The sequence below is a fragment of the Abramis brama genome (assembly GCF_963993115.1).
Source record: "Abramis brama genome assembly, chromosome: 20".
NCBI lineage: Eukaryota > Metazoa > Chordata > Actinopteri > Cypriniformes > Leuciscidae > Abramis > Abramis brama.
This window is the reverse complement of record NC_139982.1, coordinates 26,109,706-26,132,021: the sequence shown is the minus strand read 5'-3', so window position 1 is coordinate 26,132,021 and position 22,316 is coordinate 26,109,706. Positions and strand designations below refer to the sequence as shown.

The 22,316-nt window shown below is 35.9% G+C and overlaps 4 protein-coding genes and 1 long non-coding RNA gene across 6 annotated transcripts in view; 2 read left to right on the top strand and 3 right to left on the bottom strand.

The window, feature by feature from the left end:
* Positions 1 to 742, bottom strand: part of cox8b (cytochrome c oxidase subunit 8B) — a 1,318-nt gene extending 576 nt beyond the window's left edge. The window contains exon 1 of the mRNA XM_084094191.1: positions 491 to 742. Coding sequence (XP_083950317.1) covers positions 491 to 607 — 117 coding nt within the window. The 5' untranslated portion in view covers positions 608 to 742. The remainder of the gene's footprint in view (positions 1 to 490) is intronic.
* Positions 743 to 841: 99 nt separating this feature from the next.
* On the top strand, positions 842 to 9,080 carry LOC311070367. Its single transcript, XR_014603663.1, has 3 exons — positions 842 to 977; positions 4,136 to 4,269; positions 8,455 to 9,080. It is a non-coding gene; the product is annotated as an uncharacterized lncRNA (long non-coding RNA).
* On the bottom strand, positions 5,067 to 10,873 carry tesmin (testis expressed metallothionein like protein). The gene is made up of 10 exons (XM_084094190.1): positions 10,487 to 10,873; positions 10,063 to 10,341; positions 9,079 to 9,235; positions 8,503 to 8,612; positions 7,782 to 7,852; positions 7,611 to 7,670; positions 7,328 to 7,430; positions 7,083 to 7,220; positions 6,873 to 6,991; positions 5,067 to 5,464 (listed from the first exon to the last, which is right to left on the bottom strand). Exons 2-10 carry the CDS (start codon positions 10,177 to 10,179, stop codon positions 5,269 to 5,271), a joined length of 1,071 nt encoding a protein of 356 aa, XP_083950316.1. The 5' UTR covers positions 10,180 to 10,341; positions 10,487 to 10,873; the 3' UTR covers positions 5,067 to 5,268.
* A 726-nt stretch (positions 10,874 to 11,599) lies between these two features.
* LOC311070770 (C-signal) lies at positions 11,600 to 17,180 on the top strand. Its single transcript, XM_084094817.1, has 6 exons — positions 11,600 to 12,068; positions 12,155 to 12,206; positions 12,752 to 12,939; positions 13,077 to 13,232; positions 13,393 to 13,503; positions 16,915 to 17,180. Exons 1-6 carry the CDS (start codon positions 11,922 to 11,924, stop codon positions 17,026 to 17,028), a joined length of 768 nt encoding a protein of 255 aa, XP_083950943.1. The 5' UTR covers positions 11,600 to 11,921; the 3' UTR covers positions 17,029 to 17,180.
* A 56-nt stretch (positions 17,181 to 17,236) lies between these two features.
* Positions 17,237 to 21,467, bottom strand: gal (galanin/GMAP prepropeptide). 2 transcript variants are annotated; one of them, XM_084094818.1, is made up of 7 exons: positions 21,330 to 21,467; positions 21,158 to 21,238; positions 20,333 to 20,387; positions 19,800 to 19,871; positions 18,393 to 18,479; positions 18,094 to 18,165; positions 17,237 to 17,475 (listed from the first exon to the last, which is right to left on the bottom strand). In XM_084094818.1, the coding sequence occupies exons 2-7, from the start codon at positions 21,236 to 21,238 to the stop codon at positions 17,414 to 17,416; spliced, it is 429 nt and encodes a 142-aa protein (XP_083950944.1). In that variant the 5' UTR covers positions 21,330 to 21,467; the 3' UTR covers positions 17,237 to 17,413. The 2 variants fall into 2 exon arrangements, with proteins under 2 accessions (XP_083950944.1, XP_083950945.1); XM_084094819.1 differs by lacking the exon at positions 19,800 to 19,871.
* Between the last annotated feature and the right edge of the window lie 849 nt (positions 21,468 to 22,316).

Genomic DNA, 22,316 nt, shown 5'->3' with positions numbered 1-22,316 from the left:
AGCAAATGACCTGCTAAGAAACAGCAGCTCCATGCCACTATCCTACCCTGGATTTCCAAACAGAGGTGAACTTTATTTGTCCGACAGGGTCGTAAAATTGGCTGCTTTCCAGAAACGTATAAGGGCACGAAGCTCTTTAAACACATTCATTACATTACAGACTCTAATATTAATTTCTTCATTTTATGACTATGAAAATGTCGACATGACAGAAAGCTGGTCCCGAGCGCCATTTCCACACTGCACGTGAGCGCGCAAAAAGGATCAATGGCGTTATCGGCATTAGTCCCGTCTGACTTTTAATTACACTGAAGATATTATTCACAGGTTTTCATAACAGAATTAAAAAAATTACCACTTCGCCTATTCATGTATTTAGCTAGTTGCTCGATAGTATCCATAACTTATCGTATTTCACAGGCCGTCACACTCTCGCGCGCGCAGTCAGTCTGGTAGGTAAAGTGCGCAGTTAAAGTCAACCCATACTCACCCCAGTGGACAGTACATGTTTGGCTGGTTTGGCTGAAATGTTGGCTTTAGGGATGATTTGATGTCTCATCGTAGCCCTCAGCAGGCTGAAAGAGCAATTAAATGCTGACATTGTCATGTTGTTGGATATATCCAAACGTTAAAATGTATGCGCCACTTGCGCGCGCCTCGAGTGGTAACGTTAATGCACCCTTTCAGGGAAAGCGAGACGAGTTGCAATTTCTTGTCTACCTGCCAACTCCTATTTAAGGTCAGGGCGAGGAAAAAAGAAAAAGAAATGTGTGTGTTTGCCAATCCGCTGCGAGTGTGATAAGCTCGGTCTATTTAATTGGCTGTCCCGCTGCAGTCAAGATGGAGAGTGTTTTCGTGCCTGCAGTCAGATGGATGAAATCTACAAGATGTCTTAAAATGTAAAGTCTTCTCTGCGGTGCTCTAAAGCGGAAGAACTCAACCACAGAAGTTAGAAGGCAAAAAATGCAGTCTATTTCGTACGTATTTTTCTGCTTTTTTGCATGCTTCTTGTTATCTATAAATAACAAGATTTACAATATGTTATCTTTTGATTTCCATTTTTATGCAAATTTTTACTTTGTTTACTTACATTTCAGTGTTATATTGTATTTATGTAGGCTTTTGTATTGCAACAAAAATAACTAAGCTTACTGCAATACTGATAGTAGGCTATAATAATCCATGTCCTTGCTCTCAGTAAATGGATCCATTTCAAACCTGCATTTCAAAATGTAGGCTATACGCAACTCATAAAACACTTAAGTACTGTTGAAAAACATGTTCAGAACTATTAACCTGGGTTATAACCATTCATTCTGCCTCGCCAATAATGTACCAGAAGATGGAGCTATATTTTTATTCAGCAAGGATTGGCCCATTAAATTGACGAATTATTACAAATAAAAGCTGTTCTTTTTAACGTTCTATTCACCAAAAAATACTTTTAATCAGCTATTTTTAGCATTACGCACGTGTTTCTTGAGCACCAAATCTGCACTTCTTCAGAAATGATTTCTGAAGAATGTTTGTGACAAGATTGAAAATTCAGCTCTGCCCTCACATGAAAGTTACGGTTTAGAATATAGTCCTAATACAGTAAAAAAATATATTTGAAGTTGTAATAATATTTAACAATATACTGTTTTTAATTATTTTATTTTTTTTTATTAAATAAATGCTATCTCACCGACCCCCAACCTTGGTGCGTTCAAGTCTCCTGGGAAGTTCGTATTTACGAGATGGTAAGTCGTGGTTATGACGTCATATGGCGGTTTCCCTTCTCTTAGCAAACTACACAAAAATACAGCAAGCTTTAAACTCTACTTCTAGAAAATGAAGAACAACGAATTTGTGTCAGGTTTGCTTTTTTATGGTTTTAATTAATTTATGAAGCCACACTGTAAACTTTTTCGTTAGGCTATTGCCTGTTGTTATGTAGCCTTATTACAATGCTATTATATCTTGTGCAGGCAATTAGCTTATTTTTTTGTAAATAAAAAAAGTCTGACCATGTCACTAATACCTAGCCTACACTCCAAAAAAATTCTGGGTTATTTGCAACCCAGCACCTGGGTAAAAATAGTTTTATTTTTTAAATGACCCAACAGCATAAAAAAAGAACTAAGCATTTTTCAGTGACCCAGCACATGGGTAAAAAATAGTAAATAAATAACCCAGCATTTTTTAGTGTGTAAATATTGTGGTATTCCGCCGCTTCTCACTGACTCTCCCCAACTCGTAAAGAACGGGGCTTTAAGAAAATCCCGAACTTCTCACTCGAGTTTGTGGTGGCGTTCATGTGCGTTCAGCACAATTTTAAAGATGAAAATCATAGTTGATAATGAAAATAAAGTGTACAAAGGAGTGAATTTTGATTGTCATAGTCTTTTGTAATACCCCTTTAACTGTCAGTTCTTAAATGACATCATCCTTCAGGAAGTGACATCATATTTGGTGGGAAAACAGCACAAACAAGACAAATTCTGATATTTTGATGCATTAGACTGCAACTTTAGCTGTTAATGTGCTTCCTGCAAGTTATCCTGCCAGTTTTAATAATCATTATGTAATTGATAATGTTAAATTGCCTGTGCTTTACCAGAGTCTATACTTGTTGTGCAAATACTTACTTAAATTACCACACAGGCATATTCAGAATGCTTTAATGCAAAGTTATGTGACCTCGAGAAAGTGAAACTGGCTAAAGACTTGAAAATATCCACTCGTTTGCTTTGCAGTGCTTCAGTTTTTAATTAGATTTATAGGCTAAATTATTCTACACTGTTAAACAGAACACATATTGTGAGAGAATAGCTCCCATATAGTTTTCATTGAAGACTGAAGTGCATGTGAGGGCAGTGAGAGAAGCCATTGCTCTCTGAGCAGGCGTCACGTCTGGCTCACATGATATGATATATCCTTTGGCAACTGCTGGACTTTGGCTGCGATTCTGAGGTATTCAAGGTCATCTGAAGTACCCCAGCTGCCTTGGATTTATGTCTATGTACATACAATGACTTCTGTTTATCAAGAAAAGTGCAACTAAAAGTGTAAAGGAACTGAAACAAACGCAGAAGCATAAAATAACCACAACTGGGGATATAATTCAACTTCAGTGTGAATGTTATTTATTTCATTTATAAAACATGATTCTCACCACTGTCAGAACATTAAAAAGTGACTTAAAAAGTGTGACACTTCCTAAATATGAAGTTTGTCAAAACAACACAACTGTCTTAAACAGCAGACAAAAAAAAAACAATTTTTTCCCCCCACATATTTGACATAAATAGATTTATTTTGAATCTTAAACATTACAAAATATGGCACACTGTACACAAACCCTTCACTCCAATTAATGGATAACAAAGTTCTGTGTTGTGAACAATCCTGATTGTTTTCTTGCATTCAGCGACTTCAGTTTCTGAAACCCTTGAAGAAAACACAACAGTCAGGTTAATTGAAAATTAAACAAATCAAGAGCTGTATATCTGCAACAATCAGGAATTATTGATTCACACCTTTGAGAATTGCGTACCAGCTTTTCAACCCTGAATTTGAAATAATGTCATCAATGTCAGGGACAAACCGTCTTCCATCTGAAGAAAAAAAAAAGAAGAAAATTCAATACAGCAATAAATCAAAATCTGGCCATATATATTCATACTTCATTTCAAACGGAAGATCATCAGCTGGAAATCAATTTGATTACTCAAAGTGAATTAAAGAGGTCAGACAACACTCACGTTTTCCCTTTAGATACAGCATTGACTGTGGTCCCCAGTTCTTAGATAACGTGGTCTATTAAAATACATTTGCAGTAAATAAGTAAAAGAAACAGCATAAATAATTATTATAAAAACTCAAAAAACATACCTTTTTAATGCAATGACACTCTCTCACCAGTAAAAATATCACAACTGTGCATGTCCATAAAATCCACATTCTTGATATCTATAAAGAGAAAACAGATGAAGCATTATCTTTTATTCTATGCTAATGTATGCACGTAAAAATACATGTATGCATATTTACCATTTTTGTTGGATCAAGAATTGTTTTTGATGAGAAGAACTAAACAAATCTGAACGGTCCAGTTCCCTACTCCTCTATTTATGTTCTTCTTTAACAACAGGACCCAAGGTTCGATACAACCCCCTGCGAGAGACATCACTTGCTTGCACCTTGTCCTATCATGGGAACGCTTTCTGCATTAACCTGCACAAATGCTTGACGTCAAGAGTGTCTCCTATAATGAAAATCAATACGGTGAGGTTTTCCTTAAAGCTGTGTCTCTAAAATTCTGCACATGAGAAAAACACTCATGTTTTTCTTAAGAGTTTCTCAACCTTGAATCCGAAATGGCTTGAATGAGTTGCTAGGTGAAAGGTTGACCTTTTTATTAATGAAAGTGTGTATAAGCCTGGCAGATTCGGGTAGGTGTTAAGATTAAAAATGAGAAAATAAGCAAGATTTTAAAAAAAAAACATCAGGATGTCAATCAATTTAGTCACTGATGCATAAACGCTGTGACAGCTCCAGTACATAAACAACTGCAAATGACAAAATTAAAATGCCAATTAAATTTTTAATGCACGGAAATGACTGCTCATACAACCTGACAGAAATTCCCTGACATGAGAAACCAGATAAAATTTCAGAACAGCAAAAAAACATTCCAGAACAAGCAACAAGTAACGTGGAGAAACATGTAAACATTGCTTCTGGTTAAATGGGTTAAAAGCAAGTGTTTTTTTCTTTAGATGATATAAGGTATTCTCAACAAACTAAAAAAAAAAAAATACAAATAATAATTTACATATTTCTTAAATAAAAATGTAAATAGTGCAATACAAATAAAATGATCAATTAAAATCACAAGAATATGAAGTGGAAATGGATATAAATAAATAAATAAACTGAAATAAAATATAAACAATAGTAAAAAAAAAATAATTAACATGTAAATTTAAATATATAAATATATAATGTTCAATTAAAATCAAGCAGATGTGATATGGTGGGAAATAAAGAAATAAATTGAAAAATATATATAAATAATAGTCATTTTTATAATATTTAAATTACGGAATTTGTATTTAAATAAATAAATATAAATAAATAAATAAAATATGCTATTAAAGTCATGAGGATGTGAGTTTTAAAGCATCTCTTAACATTTAAAGGAAACAGAAAACAGAAACACTTGTTGGTAACCATTTTAAATCACATCTGGATCGATCGCAACACTGAGCGCTTGTTCCCGAGCTACACACTGAATTGCACGTTGGTGGATTTGAATATCGATCGGACGATCTGCGTCAGGCACTGGCCGAACTCCTCCAAAATCATTCTCTCAGCGTGAGCTGAAGTGTACCCTTCCTTCTCTGCCTCTTCAGCATGGGCGAGGAGACAGCCGCATGTGGCTTCCACTACATCAGGCGTGATGCACGCCAGAGGACACCTATCAACAGAGACACCCTCGGTGACTGAAGGAATAACAAAACCTACTGCTCTCATTTACTACCTTTTGAAAAACAACCAACAAAGCACGACAGAAGCAGCAGCCTTTAATCTCAGTCTCGTTGGACTAGTTTACAGTGATGCCATAAATGTAGATATATATGTATATAGGATATATACACATACACTGACCTGCCACTTTCTTAGGTACACCTGTTCAACTTAGGCATGTAGACATGGTCAAGACTGAGCAAACTGAGCATCAGAATGGGGAAGAAAGGTGATTAAAGTGACTTTAAATGTGGCATGGTTGTTGGTACCAGACTGGCTCATCTGAGTATTTCTGAAACTCAGCCATTTTCACACTCAGCCATCACTAGGGAGAAATGATCCAGTGAGTGGCAGTTCTGTTTGGCAAAATGCTTTGTTGATGCCAGAGGTCAGAGGAGAGTAGCCAGACTGGTTGAAGCTGATTGAAAGGTAACAGTAACTTGAATAAGCACTTGTTACAACCGAGGTCTGCAGAAGAACATCTCTGAACGCACAGCATGTCGAACCTTGAAGCAGATGAGCTACACACCGGTGCCTCTCCTGTCAGCTAAGAACAGGAAACTGAGGCTACAATTCACACGGGATCACCAAAATCGGACAATAGAAGATTGGAAAAACATCGCCTGGTCTGATGAGACGTTCAGATGGTAGGGTCAGAATTTGGCGTAAACAGCATGAAAGCATGGATCCATCTGGCCTTGTATCAGCGGTTCAGGCTGCTGGTGGTGTAATGGTGTGGGGGATGTTTTCTTGGCACACTTTGGGTCCCTTAGTACCAATTGAGCATTGTTTAAACATCTGAGTATTGTTGCTGACCATGTCCATCCCTTTATGACCACAGTGCATCATCTTCTGATGGCTACTTCCAGCAGGATAACACACCATGTCACAAAATGTCCAATTATTGCAAGCTGGTTTCTTCAACCTACTAATGAGTTCACTACACTCAAATATCCTCCATAGTCACCAGATCTCAATCCAATAGAGCAGCTTTGGGATGTGGTGAAACAGAGGATTCGCATCATGGATGTGCAGCCGACAAACCTGCAGCAACTGTGTGATACAATCATGTCAATATGGACCAAAATCTCTGAGGAATCTTTCCAGCACTTTGTGGAATCTATGCCATGACGAATTAAGGCAGTTCTGAAGGCAAAAGGGGTCCAACATGAAACAAGCAAGGTGTACCTATTACAGTAGCCAGTGTATGTGTGCGTGTACACATCTAGTCTGCTCATTTTTGAAAATACAAGGCTACAATTCCTTTAGAAAAGATATTTTTTAAAAACACTGAATAGAAAAAATAGTTATTATTGTACTGTTTTTATGGTTCAGTATTATAATGGATTCATATGTACCTGGTCGGGTTGTAGATCCTGGAGTCAGGCCTGGCCCGGTGTGATCTCTTCTTCAAAGGGCTTTCCTCATAGTTTCGGCAGCCCACACACTTACAGGTGGATGTGCACATGATTTTGGCCTGTGTGGAATTTCAGTGTAGAGTGTCTCCAAAACAATCACACTACTGAATATATACTACATATAAGATCAGCCAAAACATCCCAGCTTACCTCGTAACACTCACAGTAGTTCTTCAGGCAGCCTGAACGCTTGCAGTTGCAGCCTTTTGTGTGACGTCCCTTTACATTCCCCTGCTTCTTACTGCCAATCTTAGGCCGAAAAGCCCCTGGATTCCTCTCCAGACAGGTCTTAGGAGCAATACAAATGCAAAATATAATGAGGTTATCAGTGACATCTAATCAAAGAAACACATTAGAGCTGGTATGTTTTAAGAGGTTATTGCTATGTGGTTCACCTTTATAGCCTGGGATCTCTCTACATCATTCTCAGTATTATTGAAGCAGTTTATGCATTTGCAGTTGTTGCAGACCTCTCCGTTAGCAAAACATTCACAGTAACTGTCAGAGAAATTATTTGGTAATTTGGAGCTGATTTTACATAGTCATCATGACCAAAGCAAGTATAAAACAGATCATTGTGTTAAATAAAGACACTGTGGGTAATACAACCAAGAATCAGTTGAGGTCACATTTGACCAAACAAGAAGCTAAAAAAAACTACAACATGAAAATACTTACAGTTTCAAACACTGAGATTTTGTACAGTTGCAGGGCCTCTTTGATTTTTCCCACTTCACACTAATAAACAAAGAACAGTTATGCCATAGTTGAGAGTGTTTTATAAAAGTGATAGGTCAGTTTTCAGGAATAAACACGAGATGTGAGGTTTTACAGTAATAACACATGTACCGTCCACGTCCTTTAGTGTGACCCTCCTCTTCCTGTTCTACAGTCACAGTAGGGCAAAGCGTCTGATGCAGCTAAAAAAAAAAAGTAAAAATATATTTTTTTAAATGTAATACCTTTTAAATTTTTATATATACATATAAATATGCTACATGTGTTATATATTTATATTTGCACTTTTATTTATTTATTTTGTATTTAGACAAATACAACCATACAATACGCACATACCATACTTAGGAAACCTAAGAAATGTCCTGGTCATATTTTACCCCAAAATCAAAATAATTTTTTTATAAATAAAATTATGTAAATTTAGGACCATTAAGATTGGAGGCATTATTTTCATGCAAATTCCCATTTCTAAAATACAAAAGATTACTTTCTCATTAATTTAATGAGAAACACTAATAATTAATTAAATTGTAAAGTACAGTGGATACATCATAGAAGCATGATAGAAAATTTCATTTAAGTTGATTTTAATTTAAGCAAGTTTATTTTTATTACTGTATTAATAATGTCATTATGAGAAAATATATTAAGTGTTAAAAAATGTTTTAATTTTGTTTAAGCAAAATATAATTTTCTTTACATTTTTAGGTAAAGTGTGACAAACAATTATTCATTACGTATGTATAGGCCTTTACATAATTATGTGTTATATTTACTCCAGGTTTCAAATGAGACTGAAATTGAAAATGATGTTTGCCTTCAACGCTACCTGTGAAGCATAAGGTCCTGGCGTGAGGTTGAACGTCACACCTGCAGATGTCGTGTGGGTCTGAGGCAGCCCAGTGAACACAGTCTTCTCTGAATGTCTGGCATCTGACGCTGGACAGGACATTCAAATACTTCAACAATACATTCAACTACTAAACTTGTAGTCCATTTTAAAATAAAAATTCCTAGCAATCTGAAAGGGGTCAGAGCATAAGAAATCAAATTTCCTTTAGCTTTAAAAATGCTTGAAGTCATAAGTATGTCAGCATTAGAAAGGAACGACGTTTATTTTTAACAACAGTAAATGCTGTTATTCAATTTACATGCAAAGGGATTTTTTAAATAGAAGACTGAAGGGCACAGCAACAAAACAAGCCTGTTCGACTCCAACGAGCATGGAGAGCGTGGAAAATGGGCATGAAACTAAATTATGGCTTAATAGTTTTGGCACCAAAAAAAACCTTGAATGAGCATTATACATGCACCTCAAGGGAAAACATAAAAAATTCATGATATGACCATTTTGAATCAATTAAAATATCTACATGTGTTATAATCATTGAGGTTTGAAGTTCACCTTTTCCATGAGGTAACTGGTCCTCAGTAGAGCAGCTCTGGACTGACAGCTTAGACAGAGACTCTGTGTTGAGATCCGTCATCATCTGATCAGGACTGCAATGGTTCAACATGACGACCTGCCCTCCATCACACACAAACTGCACGGGCTGTAACATCTAAGAGAAGATGGCCTGTTTCAAGACTTTTCAAATGGCTTCATTTTCATTTATCAAAGACCTCCAGTTTATTGGCATAATCTGTCCTTGACACTCAAAAGAACATGAATTAAGTGGAGCAATCTAAATGCAGCTATGTATTAAAAAAACACTTATAAATGGCAAATATTTTATTATTGTACATTATTCTTATTCTTTTTTTGTGTGTGTGTAATTTGTAAAATTTACTTTAGAGAATAACAATATTTTCTATACATTATTATTATAATGTTTGTAACAAGAGTAATAAATAATTTGGGCACCCCTGCATTAGAATTAAAGTTTGGGGTCAGTCTTTTAATTTTTCATTGTTTTTTCTTATGCTCACCATGGCTGCATTTATTTGATACAGTATAAACCCTAATATTTTCTTTTTTAATATATTTTAAAATGTAATTTATTCCTGTGATGCAAAGCTGAATTTTCAGCATCATTACTCACATAATCACATGATTCAGAAAGTCGACTTACAAATGGCTAACTGGGATTTGGGAAATTATTTGAATTTTTATTTTATTTTTTTAAATGCACACTTCATTTATATTTATATTTATGCATTTGGCAGACGCTTTTATCCAAAGCGACTTACATTGCATTTCAAGGTACACATTTACATTCTTATCAGTTCTTACTTTCCCTGGGAATCGAACCCATGACCTTGGCGTTGCAAGCACCAACACTCCAGTGTTTGAGCTACAGGAAAGCTGTTCATGTTCATACGCCCCATAAAACCTGCCAATTACAGCAATTACAAATATTTGTAAGAGAGCATTTGAGAGAGCTAATACCTGACAAAAATTGGACGTCTGAACTGGAGGCTTCTCCCCCATCTCGTGCTGGTCATGAGGTGACACAAGAAGAGCATGTGGCTGATTTCTCTGAAAAGGTATAAATGAACAATCCATTAACTCTCTTTGAACCGAGCGTATGCTTCACATACACACAAACATCTTGAGCCGGCACATTACATTAACATGTCTGAATCCTTGGTGTGTAGAATAACCCTCCATACTGTAATCATCTGCACTTTCAGAGCTGATAGTATTGACAGATCGACAGATCTCTGCCTGTGAGATAAACAAACAAATGAGACAAGTTTTGCTTATTTAATGAGTTAGAGACATAACCTACTTACTGGAGATGCTTAAGGCATTCAGTTCAAATGAGCTTTAAGATTTCACATAATAAATACTTCAATTTGTGCACACTCACTGATGGCATGCCATAGTGAAAAGCCTCCTGGGATGGCCATGGGCTTCTAATGGAGCTGTATGGTTGGCCTAGTGCATGCTGATAATGGCTTGACGGAGCCAGTAAGTATTCGGAATAGGACGCCGAGCCAAAGTGGGCTACTGGAGGCAAAGGATCATATGTTAGCGGATGAAGAATCCTGTAGGTGGTGTAGTCGTCCTCCCGCGGGGATTCTTCCATCCTGGCGTATCCCGGTCCTGAATGCATCCCATGACTGAAGAGATTTGCCATTCTAGGACTTTCGTGGGTGTGGTGTAAGGGGACCAGAGACCCGTCGGATAAGTCTCTTCTGTAGCTGTACTCTTGCCCATCCAACTCATTCATTCTCCTGATATTATAGTGCTAATGTAGATGTTGCTGGAGTCACACAGACATAAAAGAGAGAAGCATATTTATCTACAATTTTATAAAACAGTTTTCGTTTTAATTTTAGTAAGTTTGTTATGTGCATTTGTCATTTTATTTTTAATATTTTAAACATTTCATTTTCATTTTTTAAATGTATTCCTTCAACTTTTTTTTTTTTAAATTAAGTTAATAGTTTCATCTAAGATTTTTTTATTTAAATTATACTGATAACAATTTAGGTTTAGTTAACAATAGTAACACTGGTCCTGAATATGTAACGTAAATGGAAAGTAAATATATTTGTTTCTAGTTATAATACTCTTCTGTGTAAAATATTTCATTGGCAACATATTTCATAGGCATACAACTGTTCGGCTCTAGTATAAAATATACACAGATAACCAAGTATTGTTAATTAGATGTTTGTTAGATTAGTTTATTTACTTTGACGTAAACTTGTTAAGCTAGCGATTTAGCAAATCACTTCACCTGCGTTACCTCAAGATATTGATCAGTTATAAAATTTACAACCATTACGAGACACTTACCAGATAAATAAGAACGAATGGATTTTTGACCGTTTAAAAGAACAAAAAGTACTTATATAAGACTATATAAGAGTTTTTTATATGTTTTCGACGTTACAGATACTGTAAAATAGCTCGAAGCTGATACGCTCGCATTTGAGCTCACGCGCATTAACAGTAAAAAACCGCGAGAGGTCGCGCGCGTCTGTTTTTCACATAATTATATATTTATTTATTTTTTGCAATCGGCTAGGTAAACAGTACATTTAGGTGATTTAATGATATTTGTATTACATGAAACTTTTAAGTAAATTAGTAAATTAATATTATAAACATTAGTGAAGCGAGTTATTTGAATTTAGCGGCATCACCTTTTCCCGTCATTTCTATGCATTAATTCACTACCTGGTTAAATGTTTGGAGGTAGGACGCTTATGAAACTAACCCCGCCTCCAGTTTGACATAAGTTGTGAAACCCTTTAAAGAGAGAGTGCGCGAGGAGTGTTCGCGACGTTTTGAAGATGATGATCAATTTTACGAAGTGTCACTCGGTGTTGATCACGGGCGCGAGCAGAGGGCTCGGACTGCAAATGGTCAGACAGTTGCTCGCTACCCCGGAAAGACCCAAAAAGATCATTGCAACCGCCCGGAATCCAGCAGCTGCAGAGGTAAGCTATCGCAGTGCTCGACAGACAGCGAATATGCACAATAACTAGCTTGCTTAACGAGCAATTATGTTTGCTATCATTGTCAGGAACTACAAGAGCTTGCCCAGTCTAATCCAGACGTTCATGTTGTGCCTCTAGGTGAGTTACTGTCTCGCGTCCAATCGTTTTAAAGCTAGATGAGGGACAGTTCGAGCTAGCGTAAACGGAATAGTTCAAGTGGTTTTTGTTTTGTTTGAGAACGTCATGCATGTCAAATTAAGTTTAAATAAGTTGCAAGAAATGTATAAGTTGTTTTTTTTTTGTTTTTTGTTTTTTACCAAGTTTTACAAAGCAGAAAGGGAACACAGTCACACAGATAAAGCATAGTTTATAACTTAATTATACAAGTAGGATGCCTACTTCCGGGATTCGCTACTATATTACTAGTGGAGTGCAATTCTTATACATGTCCAGTAGGTGGAGACCAATGACAAGGATTCAAACAGTTCTGGGAATCATGGAAATATCAAGTTTCTTTTTAGTTAACAATAATAACACTGGTTGTGAACAACAATGGAAAGCTCCACTGAGAATAAAACATTTACTAGTTATGCTTCTGTGTACTTTTTCATCTGCTATATATTTAATTTGTGTGGTCCATTCTTTTTAATGAATTGGATCAAACCGGTTGTTATTTCTATCAGATGTCACCAGTGACACCAGTGTGGGTGCAGCGGTGCAGGCAGTGGAATCCCTTGTGGGTGCTGATGGCTTGAACTGCTTAATTAATAATGCAGCGATTAACGTCACCTCTGAACTGAACACGGTCACACGAGATGCCATGATGAAAACCTTTGAGAGTAACACAGTGGCTCCTCTTTTTGTGACCAAGGTAATATGACTGGACCAATTACCAACCAAACACTGGCAACTTTAATCTATTGCTAATACTTTTTAGAACTGCAATTATATATTTTTTTGTAGAAACTTCTTGTTCCTCTTTATTGAATTCCCTATGGTCTTTTCCAGGCTTTCCTGCCGTTGTTGAGAAGTGCGGCAGCTGAAGGCAGTAACATGGGAATCCACAGAGCCGCAGTGATCAATGTGTCATCTCTCCTGGGCTCCTGCCAGCTCAACTGGGGCGAAGGAGCGAGCTTCAAGAGTTATGCTTACAGGGCATCTAAGGTAAAACACCTGTTATTTGCTTTGTGGGGGAAATGATTCAGTTGCTGTCATATTATGAACTTGCATACTTAACTTTTTTTCTTTTTTTATATATATATATATATATATATATATATATATATATATATATATATATATATATATATATATATATATATAGAGTGCCTTGAACATGGTTACAAGGTGTTTGGCTATTGATCTGGAAGCTGATGGGATCTTGTGCGTCGCCCTTCACCCTGGTTGGGTGCGCACTGATATGGGCGGACCAATGGTGAGTATGAATGTGTTTTTCAGTTGATAAAATTAATCAATTTTTAGGGCTGTGTTTTTCAAATATTTTAATCGATTCTCATTGTGATCAACTGATCTCGGTTCTTAAATCCCAATAATCAACCTTTCTGCCTTTTTCACTTGCATGAACAAAACTTACAATAAACATTATTTGTAGCGCACCTCTCATGCAGGGATGAAGTCAGAACCTGGAAGACTAATTTGCCAGTGAGATTCCCTTGAGATATTCCTATGGGTTTTTATAATGTTCTCTCTCTCTCTCTCTCTATATATATCTATATCTATATCTATATCTATATATATATATATATCTATATCTATATATATATATATATCTATATATATATATATATCTATATCTATATATATATATATATCTATATATATATATCTATATATATATATCTATATATATATATATATATATATATATATATATATATATATATATATATATATATATATATATATATATATATATATAAAATAGAATATATAAAAGAAGGACTGTGGTTAACATAAGTTGACAATAATTGGATATTTTCTTCTACAACATAATTTACACACACCCATATAAAAAACGCAAATTTTGAAGCTGTTATGTTAATAAACTTTTTTTTTTTTTTTTTTTACGTATGTTTCTAATAAATAACTACATAAGAACGGTTGGGCTGTGAGTGTGTGTAATTTTTGTTGTAGAACAAAATGTCCAAGTATTGTCACCTTATGTTTACCACAGACTAGGATTGGGTATTGTTTGAATTTTAGCAATTCTGATTCTGCTTATCGATTCCAATAAGGTAAAAAAAAAAAGATATCATTCACATTTATTCTAAGTCTTTTTGCCAAACATTTCGTTGCAGCTGAATACCATGAACAAAAATCAATAGGCTAAAGAGCACTTACACAAGGAACGTTTGTCTATGGTTTAAAAATACAACAACTAGCCTAGCTCATATGAATTTCAAGCATTATTAAAGGCAAGTAAACACTCAGTAATTAAATGAGAACAAATAAACAATCACAATCACACAGACGGCAGCTGGTATATTAGGCTGCTGTCACTTTAAGACCAAATGCACAGATTCAATATAGTTACACCTGTGTTTTCTTTCTCAACTGTTTTGATCACTTAAGACAAAACTGACTATGTTTACGAGGGTATTTTGACAATTTTGTGTGTATTTGTCCATTCAAGTGCAAGAAGATCTGAAAGAGAACAGTATTCAGTATTTGCGCACTATGTGAGAGGCGTCTTTCTGTGAGCGAGCTTTGGATGTGTGAGCAGCACAGAAACCAGCGTCGAATTAGTCTTCCAGGGTTTAACATCATCACTGCACTATTAATCAACAAAGGGCCTGTCCAAATACCCACCTTTGCACTTGACCACTTAAATCACGTATTTCCTGTATTTGGCCCAAGGGTTCAAGTGGACCCTTTAAAGGGATAGTTCACCCAAAAATGAAAATTCTATCATTGTTTACTCACCCTCAAGTTGTTCCAAACCTGTATGAGTTTCTTTGTTCTGCTGAACACAAAGGAAGATATTTGGAAGAATGTTTGTAATCAACAGATCTCGGTCCCCATTGACTACCATAGTAGGAAAAAAATATACTATTGTAGTCAATGGGGACCGAGATCTGTTTGATTACAAACATTCTTCATTACTGCCACTGGTTGAATGTTTGTATTTCAGAACAACATTATTATAAAAACTGCCTTATGTGCAATTTAAATGAATGTATACAAATCAGTTGTTCATTTGATCAAGTTTTGATTTTTCCTTGAGAAGAATTGACATGTACTGTACCTGATATACACTCACCTAAAGGATTATTAGGAACACCATACTAATACTGTGTTTGACCCCCTTTCGCCTTCAGAACTGCCTTAATTCTACGTGGCATTGATTCAACAAGGATTGTTGTCTTTAGAAATGTTGGCCCATATTGATAGGATAGCATCTTGCAGTTGATGGAGATTTGTGGGATGCACATCCAGGGCACGAAGCTCCCGTTCCACCACATCCCAAAGATGCTCTATTGGGTTGAGATGTGGTGACTGTGGGGGCCATTTTAGTACAGTGAACTCATTGTCATGTTCAAGAAACCAATTTGAAATGATTCGAGCTTTGTGACATGGTGCATTATCCTGCTGGAAGTAGCCATCAGAGGATGGGTACATGGTGGTCATAAAGGGATGGACATGGTCAGAAACAATGCTCAGGTAGGCCGTGGCATTTAAACGATGCCCAATTGGCACTAAGGGGCCTAAAGCGTGCCAAGAAAACATCCCCCACACCATTACACCACCACCACCAGCCTGCACAGTGGTAACAAGGCATGATGGATCCATGTTCTCATTCGGTTTACGCCAAATTCTGACTCTACCATCTGAATGTCTCAACAGAAATCGAGACTCATCAGACCAGGCAACATTTTTCCAGTCTTCAACTGTCCAATTTTGGTGAGCTCGTGCAGATTGTAGCCTCTTTTTCCTATTTGTAGTGGAGATGAGTGGTACCCGGTGGGGTCTTCTGCTGTTGTAGCCCATCCGCCTCAAGGTTGTGCGTGTTGTGGCTTCACAAATGCTTTGCTGCATACCTCGGTTGTAACGAGTGGTTATTTCAGTCAAAGTTGCTCTTCTATCAGCTTGAATCAGTCGGCCCATTCTCCTCTGACCTCTAGCATCAACAAGGCATTTTCGCCCACAGGACTGCCGCATACTGGATGTTTTTCCCTTTTCACACCATTCTTTGTAAACCCTAGAAATGGTTGTGCATGAAAATCCCAGTAACTGAGCAGATTGTGAAATACTCAGACCGGCCCGTCTAGTACCAACAACCATGCCACGCTCAAAATTGCTTAAATCACCTTTCTTTCCCATTCTGACATTCAGTTCTGAGTTCAGGAGATTGTCTTGACCAGGACCACACCCCTAAATGCATTGAAGCAACTGCCATGTGATTGGTTGATTAGATAATTGCATTAATGAGAAATTGAACAGGTGTTCCTAATAATCCTTTAGGTGAGTGTATGTGTCACACGGGTATATTTGTGGCAATAGCCAACAAAACATTGTATGGGTCAAAATGATCGATTTTTCTTTAATGCCAAAAATCATTAGGATATTAAGTAAAGATCATGATCCATGAAGATTCCAGAAGATTCCAGATATTCAAATATTATTTGAATATTTATTCAGCTTTCAGATAATATATAAATCTCAATTTAAAAAAATTACCCATAAGACTGGTTTGTGTATCTAATCAAATTGAATCGGAATTGTGAATCGGAATCAAATCGCAAGCTTGTCATTAAATTATGAAAATTGTGTCAATCCCTAGGACTACTTATTTTAACCCATTTTTTAATTTACTTGCCATTTACAGGCACCCTTGAGTCCAGAGGAGAGCATATTATCGGTGTTGTCTGTCATTTCTGGATTCACGGAGAAACATCACGGTGGATTTGTGGACTACACTGGTGAAAGCTTACCCTGGTGATCTTGTGTCACATTGTCCCGAGTGCCAGATGACCACTGGGGAGCTTAAAACCTGCGGGATTAATTATTCATGCTTCCACCTGTGTGTCCTAACCAAGAAGCACAAATCTTTCTAAAATAAAAAAAGGTTTTTGCTACCTGTCTGAAATAGCCTGTCATGGTTTTTGCCTTTTCTATGAATATAAGACAGAAAATAAGTTGAGTCAAATGCCATTTATGAGTTTTATTTTTTGAATCCATCCCTACATCAGTGATTCTGACAGATTAAAGTTACATGGTCAAACTGACATGTTAGCGTGTGGAGAAGACGTCGAACATTAATAGAGCCTCTGAGAGAGACGAGTGCGGTGGAGGTCAGGGTGTGTAAATGCTGAATTCCGTCAAAATTAGGGTTGGCTTATCTCCTCTGATGTGAAAGAGGAAGGCAGACTGTCAAAAGCCCCAATTTCTGCAGGATGAAGTAAGAAAAAAATGGGAAAATTAGAACAATTCACTTCCTTGCAGTCAAGATATATTAGGTGAACAGTGTTTTTCAGAGATGTTATTCAGAACTGCACAGAAAGTTCAAGAGAACAGCATTTATTTGAAAGGGAAAACTTTTATAACATTAGAAATGTCTTTTCTGACACTTGATCAATTTAATGCATCCTTGCTAAACAAAAGTATTGATTTCTTTAAAAAAAACTTTCTGGCCCTAAACTTCTGAATTGTAGTCTATAGTGTATATACAGTATGTATATGTATATAGTAGTGCTGTCAGATCGATTAATCTAACATAAAAGTTTTTGTTTATATATATATGTATTACATTTATTTATATATATATGTGTGTATGTATATATTATATACACACAGACACGCACACTCACGCACACATATATATATAATACATATATATACACACATATTATTATTATGATTTATATATATATATATATAAATTATATCTTATTTAAAACTATAGTTCCTGCAATAATTTATGTATATTATCAGTGTTGTTTATTATACAAAACCCTTTTCCCCAAAATCAGCACATAAAATGTAAATCTAGCGAAATTGCTCTTACCTTTTAATCTGAGATAAGAAAGAAAGTCTATGATGGTATGGACAACCTCCTCATCTGATATCCTCAGAGCTCCTAAAGACCAGAAACAGTTATTACAAGATTTTATAAGGGTCATTATCAGTTATTCTTTTAATTACAAAGCTTTGCTACAACATCTGTGAACGTACATAATTAAAAGTTAATGAACATCTAAATGGATCGTTAAATACACTTCCCAGCCTTTAGAGACTCTAATAAACCATCCAGAAACTGATCTCAACTAGCACAGGGATTTCACACTGGCGGTGCATGCTTCTTACCGGTCTTGAAATCTTCTTCTATGGGCATTTCTCTCTTCCCCGCCATCCCGTGCTTGTCACTTAGACTCCTGTGGCTGTCTATGGCATCTGATCACAAAGCACAACCACACATAATCACATTGATCATTTGAACAACCCGCTGAGAACCCGAGCCACCAGACCCTGACGCCACGGCTGATATTCATAGACCTGCCTGTGGCACACATATGTTCCTAATGCGACAAGTCATTATCCGAGGAATATCTTTTTTGTTGTTTTTGTTGTTTTTTGGGACAGATTGAGTAGAGCAACCTGCAGGACTTGAGTCATGGAATTGCTTTTTGTTGCAATGCGAAGCACACACTCACACCCTTGTGAAAAAGAAGTGCACTTAAATGTCTTGAAAATGCACTACTTCAGAAGTATACTTTACTGTACTTGCATGTAATATAATATTACCTAAATAAAAGGACACTTAAGTGTACTTAAATAGAGTCCGCTATCACGACTGTTTAAGTACACGTTTAAAAAGTGCACTTTGTAATAATAATATCAAATTAAAAGTTGTACATTTATCATATTTCAGTCATTTCTGTTGTACACCGTCAAGTATGAATGTATTTCTTCTGATGAACACAAAAGAAGAACACACACAGTTTCTGGTTCCCACTGACTTCCATAGTATTTTCTTTTTCTGTGGAAGTCAATGGGGACCAGCAACTGTTTGGTTACCAAAATTCTTCAAAATATCTTCTAAAGTAAATAATGACAAATTTAATTTTGGGGTGAACTATCCCTTAAATTCAGATAATTGCATTTAATATCAACTTAAACAATTATACATTTTAATTTAATTGCAAATAAAATGCAATCAAATGTCTGAAAACATTCAATTCAGTTCACACTTAAGTATATACTTTTAAAGTATATTATTTCTGTAATAAAAGTATGCTAAAGTGTACTTCTTTTTCACAACGCCAGCAAATGCAAAAAGAGCAAAAATGACAGCAGAAGCTCACAGCAAGAGTGGAAAAGCAAAGGCGGAGAGTAAAGCAAAAGAAAGAGTGAAATCTCCCTTAATAGTCACCATTAATGCAAGAGAAAATAATTGCTTATTCAAAAAGCAACCTGCTGCTAAATGGGTTAGTACTAATTCATTTAAGACTAGCAGTTTGACAGTATTTACAAAGTTCATGAAGAACTTCATGCATTTATACACATACCTCACATAAAATATGTATACCAAACAGCATCCCAGCAATTGTTTCAAATCATGATAAATTCATCTTTCCAGTTTAGATGAAAAGATTTGTTTTGATTCATGAATGGAACCATCACCAGCAATGCAAAACCGCAAATGGCACAAAGAGCAAAACATCACAGAGCAATTCCTCATCTGACTTCAACAACCTGCAGGAGCAATCTTACATTGACCAAGCAGATCTTCGCTCCCCCTTGTACTGGGAGAATCCTTAATCTGTATAAGATGATCAATACGACCTGAAACACAGGGAGCTTCTGTAACTGACCTACACAACATCAGCTCAACATCAGTGCACCCCAACACATTTCATCAAAGAGAGCGAACAGGAAACTAAACGGGTTTTAAAAAGTAGACCTGCATGCTCAAAGCAAAAGTAAAGCACATAAGGAAAAAGAATGTATAGCCTACATCAAAACAGCTCAGGTTTGAGGGACAAGATTACAGTTTATGTCAAGTTTAGGTTTAAACCATGCAGGGTTAGTAATTCACCTATCATTTCCCTCTGATTTTAAGGATAAGTTATGGGTTGGGATAGGGTTAAGACTACATTTTCAGACAGTAATGTTGTTCCAGAATGTCTTACTTACTTGGCAGAATCATGGGTGACCACATAAATCATACGCAACTGTATTTCATAAACAGCTGGGGAAAGGTAAAGAGAGAAGACAGACAAAAAAAGATGTGTTGGAGAACTCACGAGGACCGAGGAGATACCCAGCACTGTTGAGGGTCCATCCTCTCTTCTCTTTTGCCTGTTGTATAGAATTTAGAAATATATTTATATAAATACATTTAACCCCAATTACACAAATAATTGTTTTCTCTAGCAATAGTTTGTAAGTCCTTAATAATCTTAATATATTTTTTGTTTAAATCTGTCATCCAAACTAAAATCATAGAAATATCACACACTGTAAAAATAAATAAATAAATTGGCTCTACCTTACATTTTCAGGTACAATCAACTTGGATGTTTAAGTCATTTCCACTTAAATTACATTAAACTGATTTTAATCTTGTATAAGGTTGAAAATTGCTTGATGAGTTAAAGCAATGTAAAAATATATGTTGTCATAACTTATTGATCATATACTTTTTTGTGTATTTTTAGCTTAAAAAATGCCGGGGTTTTTTAGCCATTTACGTTTATGCTGTTATTTTTCTGACAAACCCAATGCCATGTGCCGTTGTATTGGAGCAGGTTGTCACAAAGGTCAACGTACTTTTTTTTTTTTCACGCAACAACAGTGGAAATGTTTCTTTTTAATAGCGAATACTTTTTAAGGCACGTGTTTAAACAGAACTGACTTCAAGAAAAAGCCACCCTGAGAATAATTCACTCGAGTAAAAAAAATAATAATTGTGACAACTTGCCCCGGTCTGCCCTATAACAGTATTTCCCCGAGGATCTTTTCGAAATACCAGCAGTTTTCAACTTTTCCGCGAATTCTAATTTAATTTCCATTAAAACATACAGTATTAAATAATGAAAGAAATAATTTTGAATCAAAGTAACTCTTACCGCAATCACCATTCCGAGTGTTTCCGAAAGAAAAGCACATACAATAAGAGACGCACAAACTCCAGCGACACACCTGTTCATCTGAAACAGCATTATTGAAGCGTTATTATAAAACATACAGAACGTGCATAACCAAACAAGCAAAAAGAAAACAGGGAGAACGAGAACTTACCCTGAGTTTCAGTTGGGTCTTTGGAGAGTAAAAACAGTTCTAGTAAAATAATTCCTGCTTCTTCCTTGCTCGTGGTGCTCTGATCCTCCTGGAATCGGAGGCTTTTATTGAAAGGGAATGTCTCACCTCTGACGTATAGGTGAAAGACAGTCTCTTCATCATTGACGACAGAGCAAGTTACCAATCGAGTCCATGTCCATGAGATCATTTGATTAACGTCTTTTTGATTATTGTAGCTATAAGTCACGGTTTTAGACGCCACTCAATGACCACTAGTGATATTATGGATTTTAGACATGTATCTAGTTTGACATTCCCAGCTCAGCATAGCTTCACACATTTTACAATAACAGAAATAGTATTTTGCTTCACAGTTAATGTTTTTGCGGACCAATAAATTAGTACATTTTATATAGCCTATGGGTCAATGACTAATAATGATCTCCGAGATGATAAAATGGAGAAATCTTTAGATTTAGAAATGCAACCTTTCTATTCATGCATTTTTAACCTCAAGAAATGAATTGATACACACTTATTTTAAGTCATACAAAATTCAACTCAGTCAGTTTAATGTAATTTAAGTTGAAATGACTTAAACATCCAAGTTGATTGTACTTAAAAATGTAAGACAGCAATTTTTTTTTAAGGTGTACCATTTTACTTTATGCAATACGTGAGCCATAAATGTGTAGACCCATTCAATACAATGTATCTATGCACTGTATCTAATTTGCACATTAATGTGTTCTTGGGGCAACATGTAATGACAAATAAATGTAATAATGGGAGAATTCACGTAGTCAACATTTTCATAATAATATAATATTTCATAGGAATATTGATATATAATTTCCTCCCATATTCACACATTCCCATATTCCTTATGTCCTCTACAGTTTTGTAACAGAAAGTCCTATTTTGATTAGAAACCCCATAACATTTTCCTGAGATGTTGATTTATGACAATTTGAAAAGTGCTACATT

What these genes read in the sequence shown, in the direction of transcription:
- tesmin (XM_084094190.1), bottom strand. Translation starts at nt 10,179, where the DNA reads ATGGATTGTTCATTTATACCTTTTCAGAGAAATCAGCCACATGCTCTT. An exon ending in CCAGTTACCTCATGGAAAAG is followed by an intron (nt 8,613 to 9,078) that starts GTGAACTTCAAA and finishes TGTCCTGTCCAG; the next exon opens with CGTCAGATGCCAGACATTCA. An exon ending in AGAGATCCCAGGCTATAAAG is followed by an intron (nt 7,221 to 7,327) that starts GTGAACCACATA and finishes ATTGCTCCTAAG; the next exon opens with ACCTGTCTGGAGAGGAATCC.
- gal (XM_084094818.1), bottom strand. Translation starts at nt 21,238, where the DNA reads ATGAACAGGTGTGTCGCTGGAGTTTGTGCGTCTCTTATTGTATGTGCT. An exon ending in CGAAGATCTGCTTGGTCAAT is followed by an intron (nt 18,480 to 19,799) that starts GTAAGATTGCTC and finishes CTTTGTGATCAG; the next exon opens with ATGCCATAGACAGCCACAGG. An exon ending in TTCTTATCTCAGATTAAAAG is followed by an intron (nt 17,476 to 18,093) that starts GTAAGAGCAATT and finishes TTCATCCTGCAG; the next exon opens with AAATTGGGGCTTTTGACAGT.
- LOC311070770 (XM_084094817.1), top strand. Translation starts at nt 11,922, where the DNA reads ATGATGATCAATTTTACGAAGTGTCACTCGGTGTTGATCACGGGCGCG. An exon ending in CTCCTCTTTTTGTGACCAAG is followed by an intron (nt 12,940 to 13,076) that starts GTAATATGACTG and finishes GGTCTTTTCCAG; the next exon opens with GCTTTCCTGCCGTTGTTGAG. An exon ending in ATGCTTACAGGGCATCTAAG is followed by an intron (nt 13,233 to 13,392) that starts GTAAAACACCTG and finishes ATATATATATAG; the next exon opens with AGTGCCTTGAACATGGTTAC.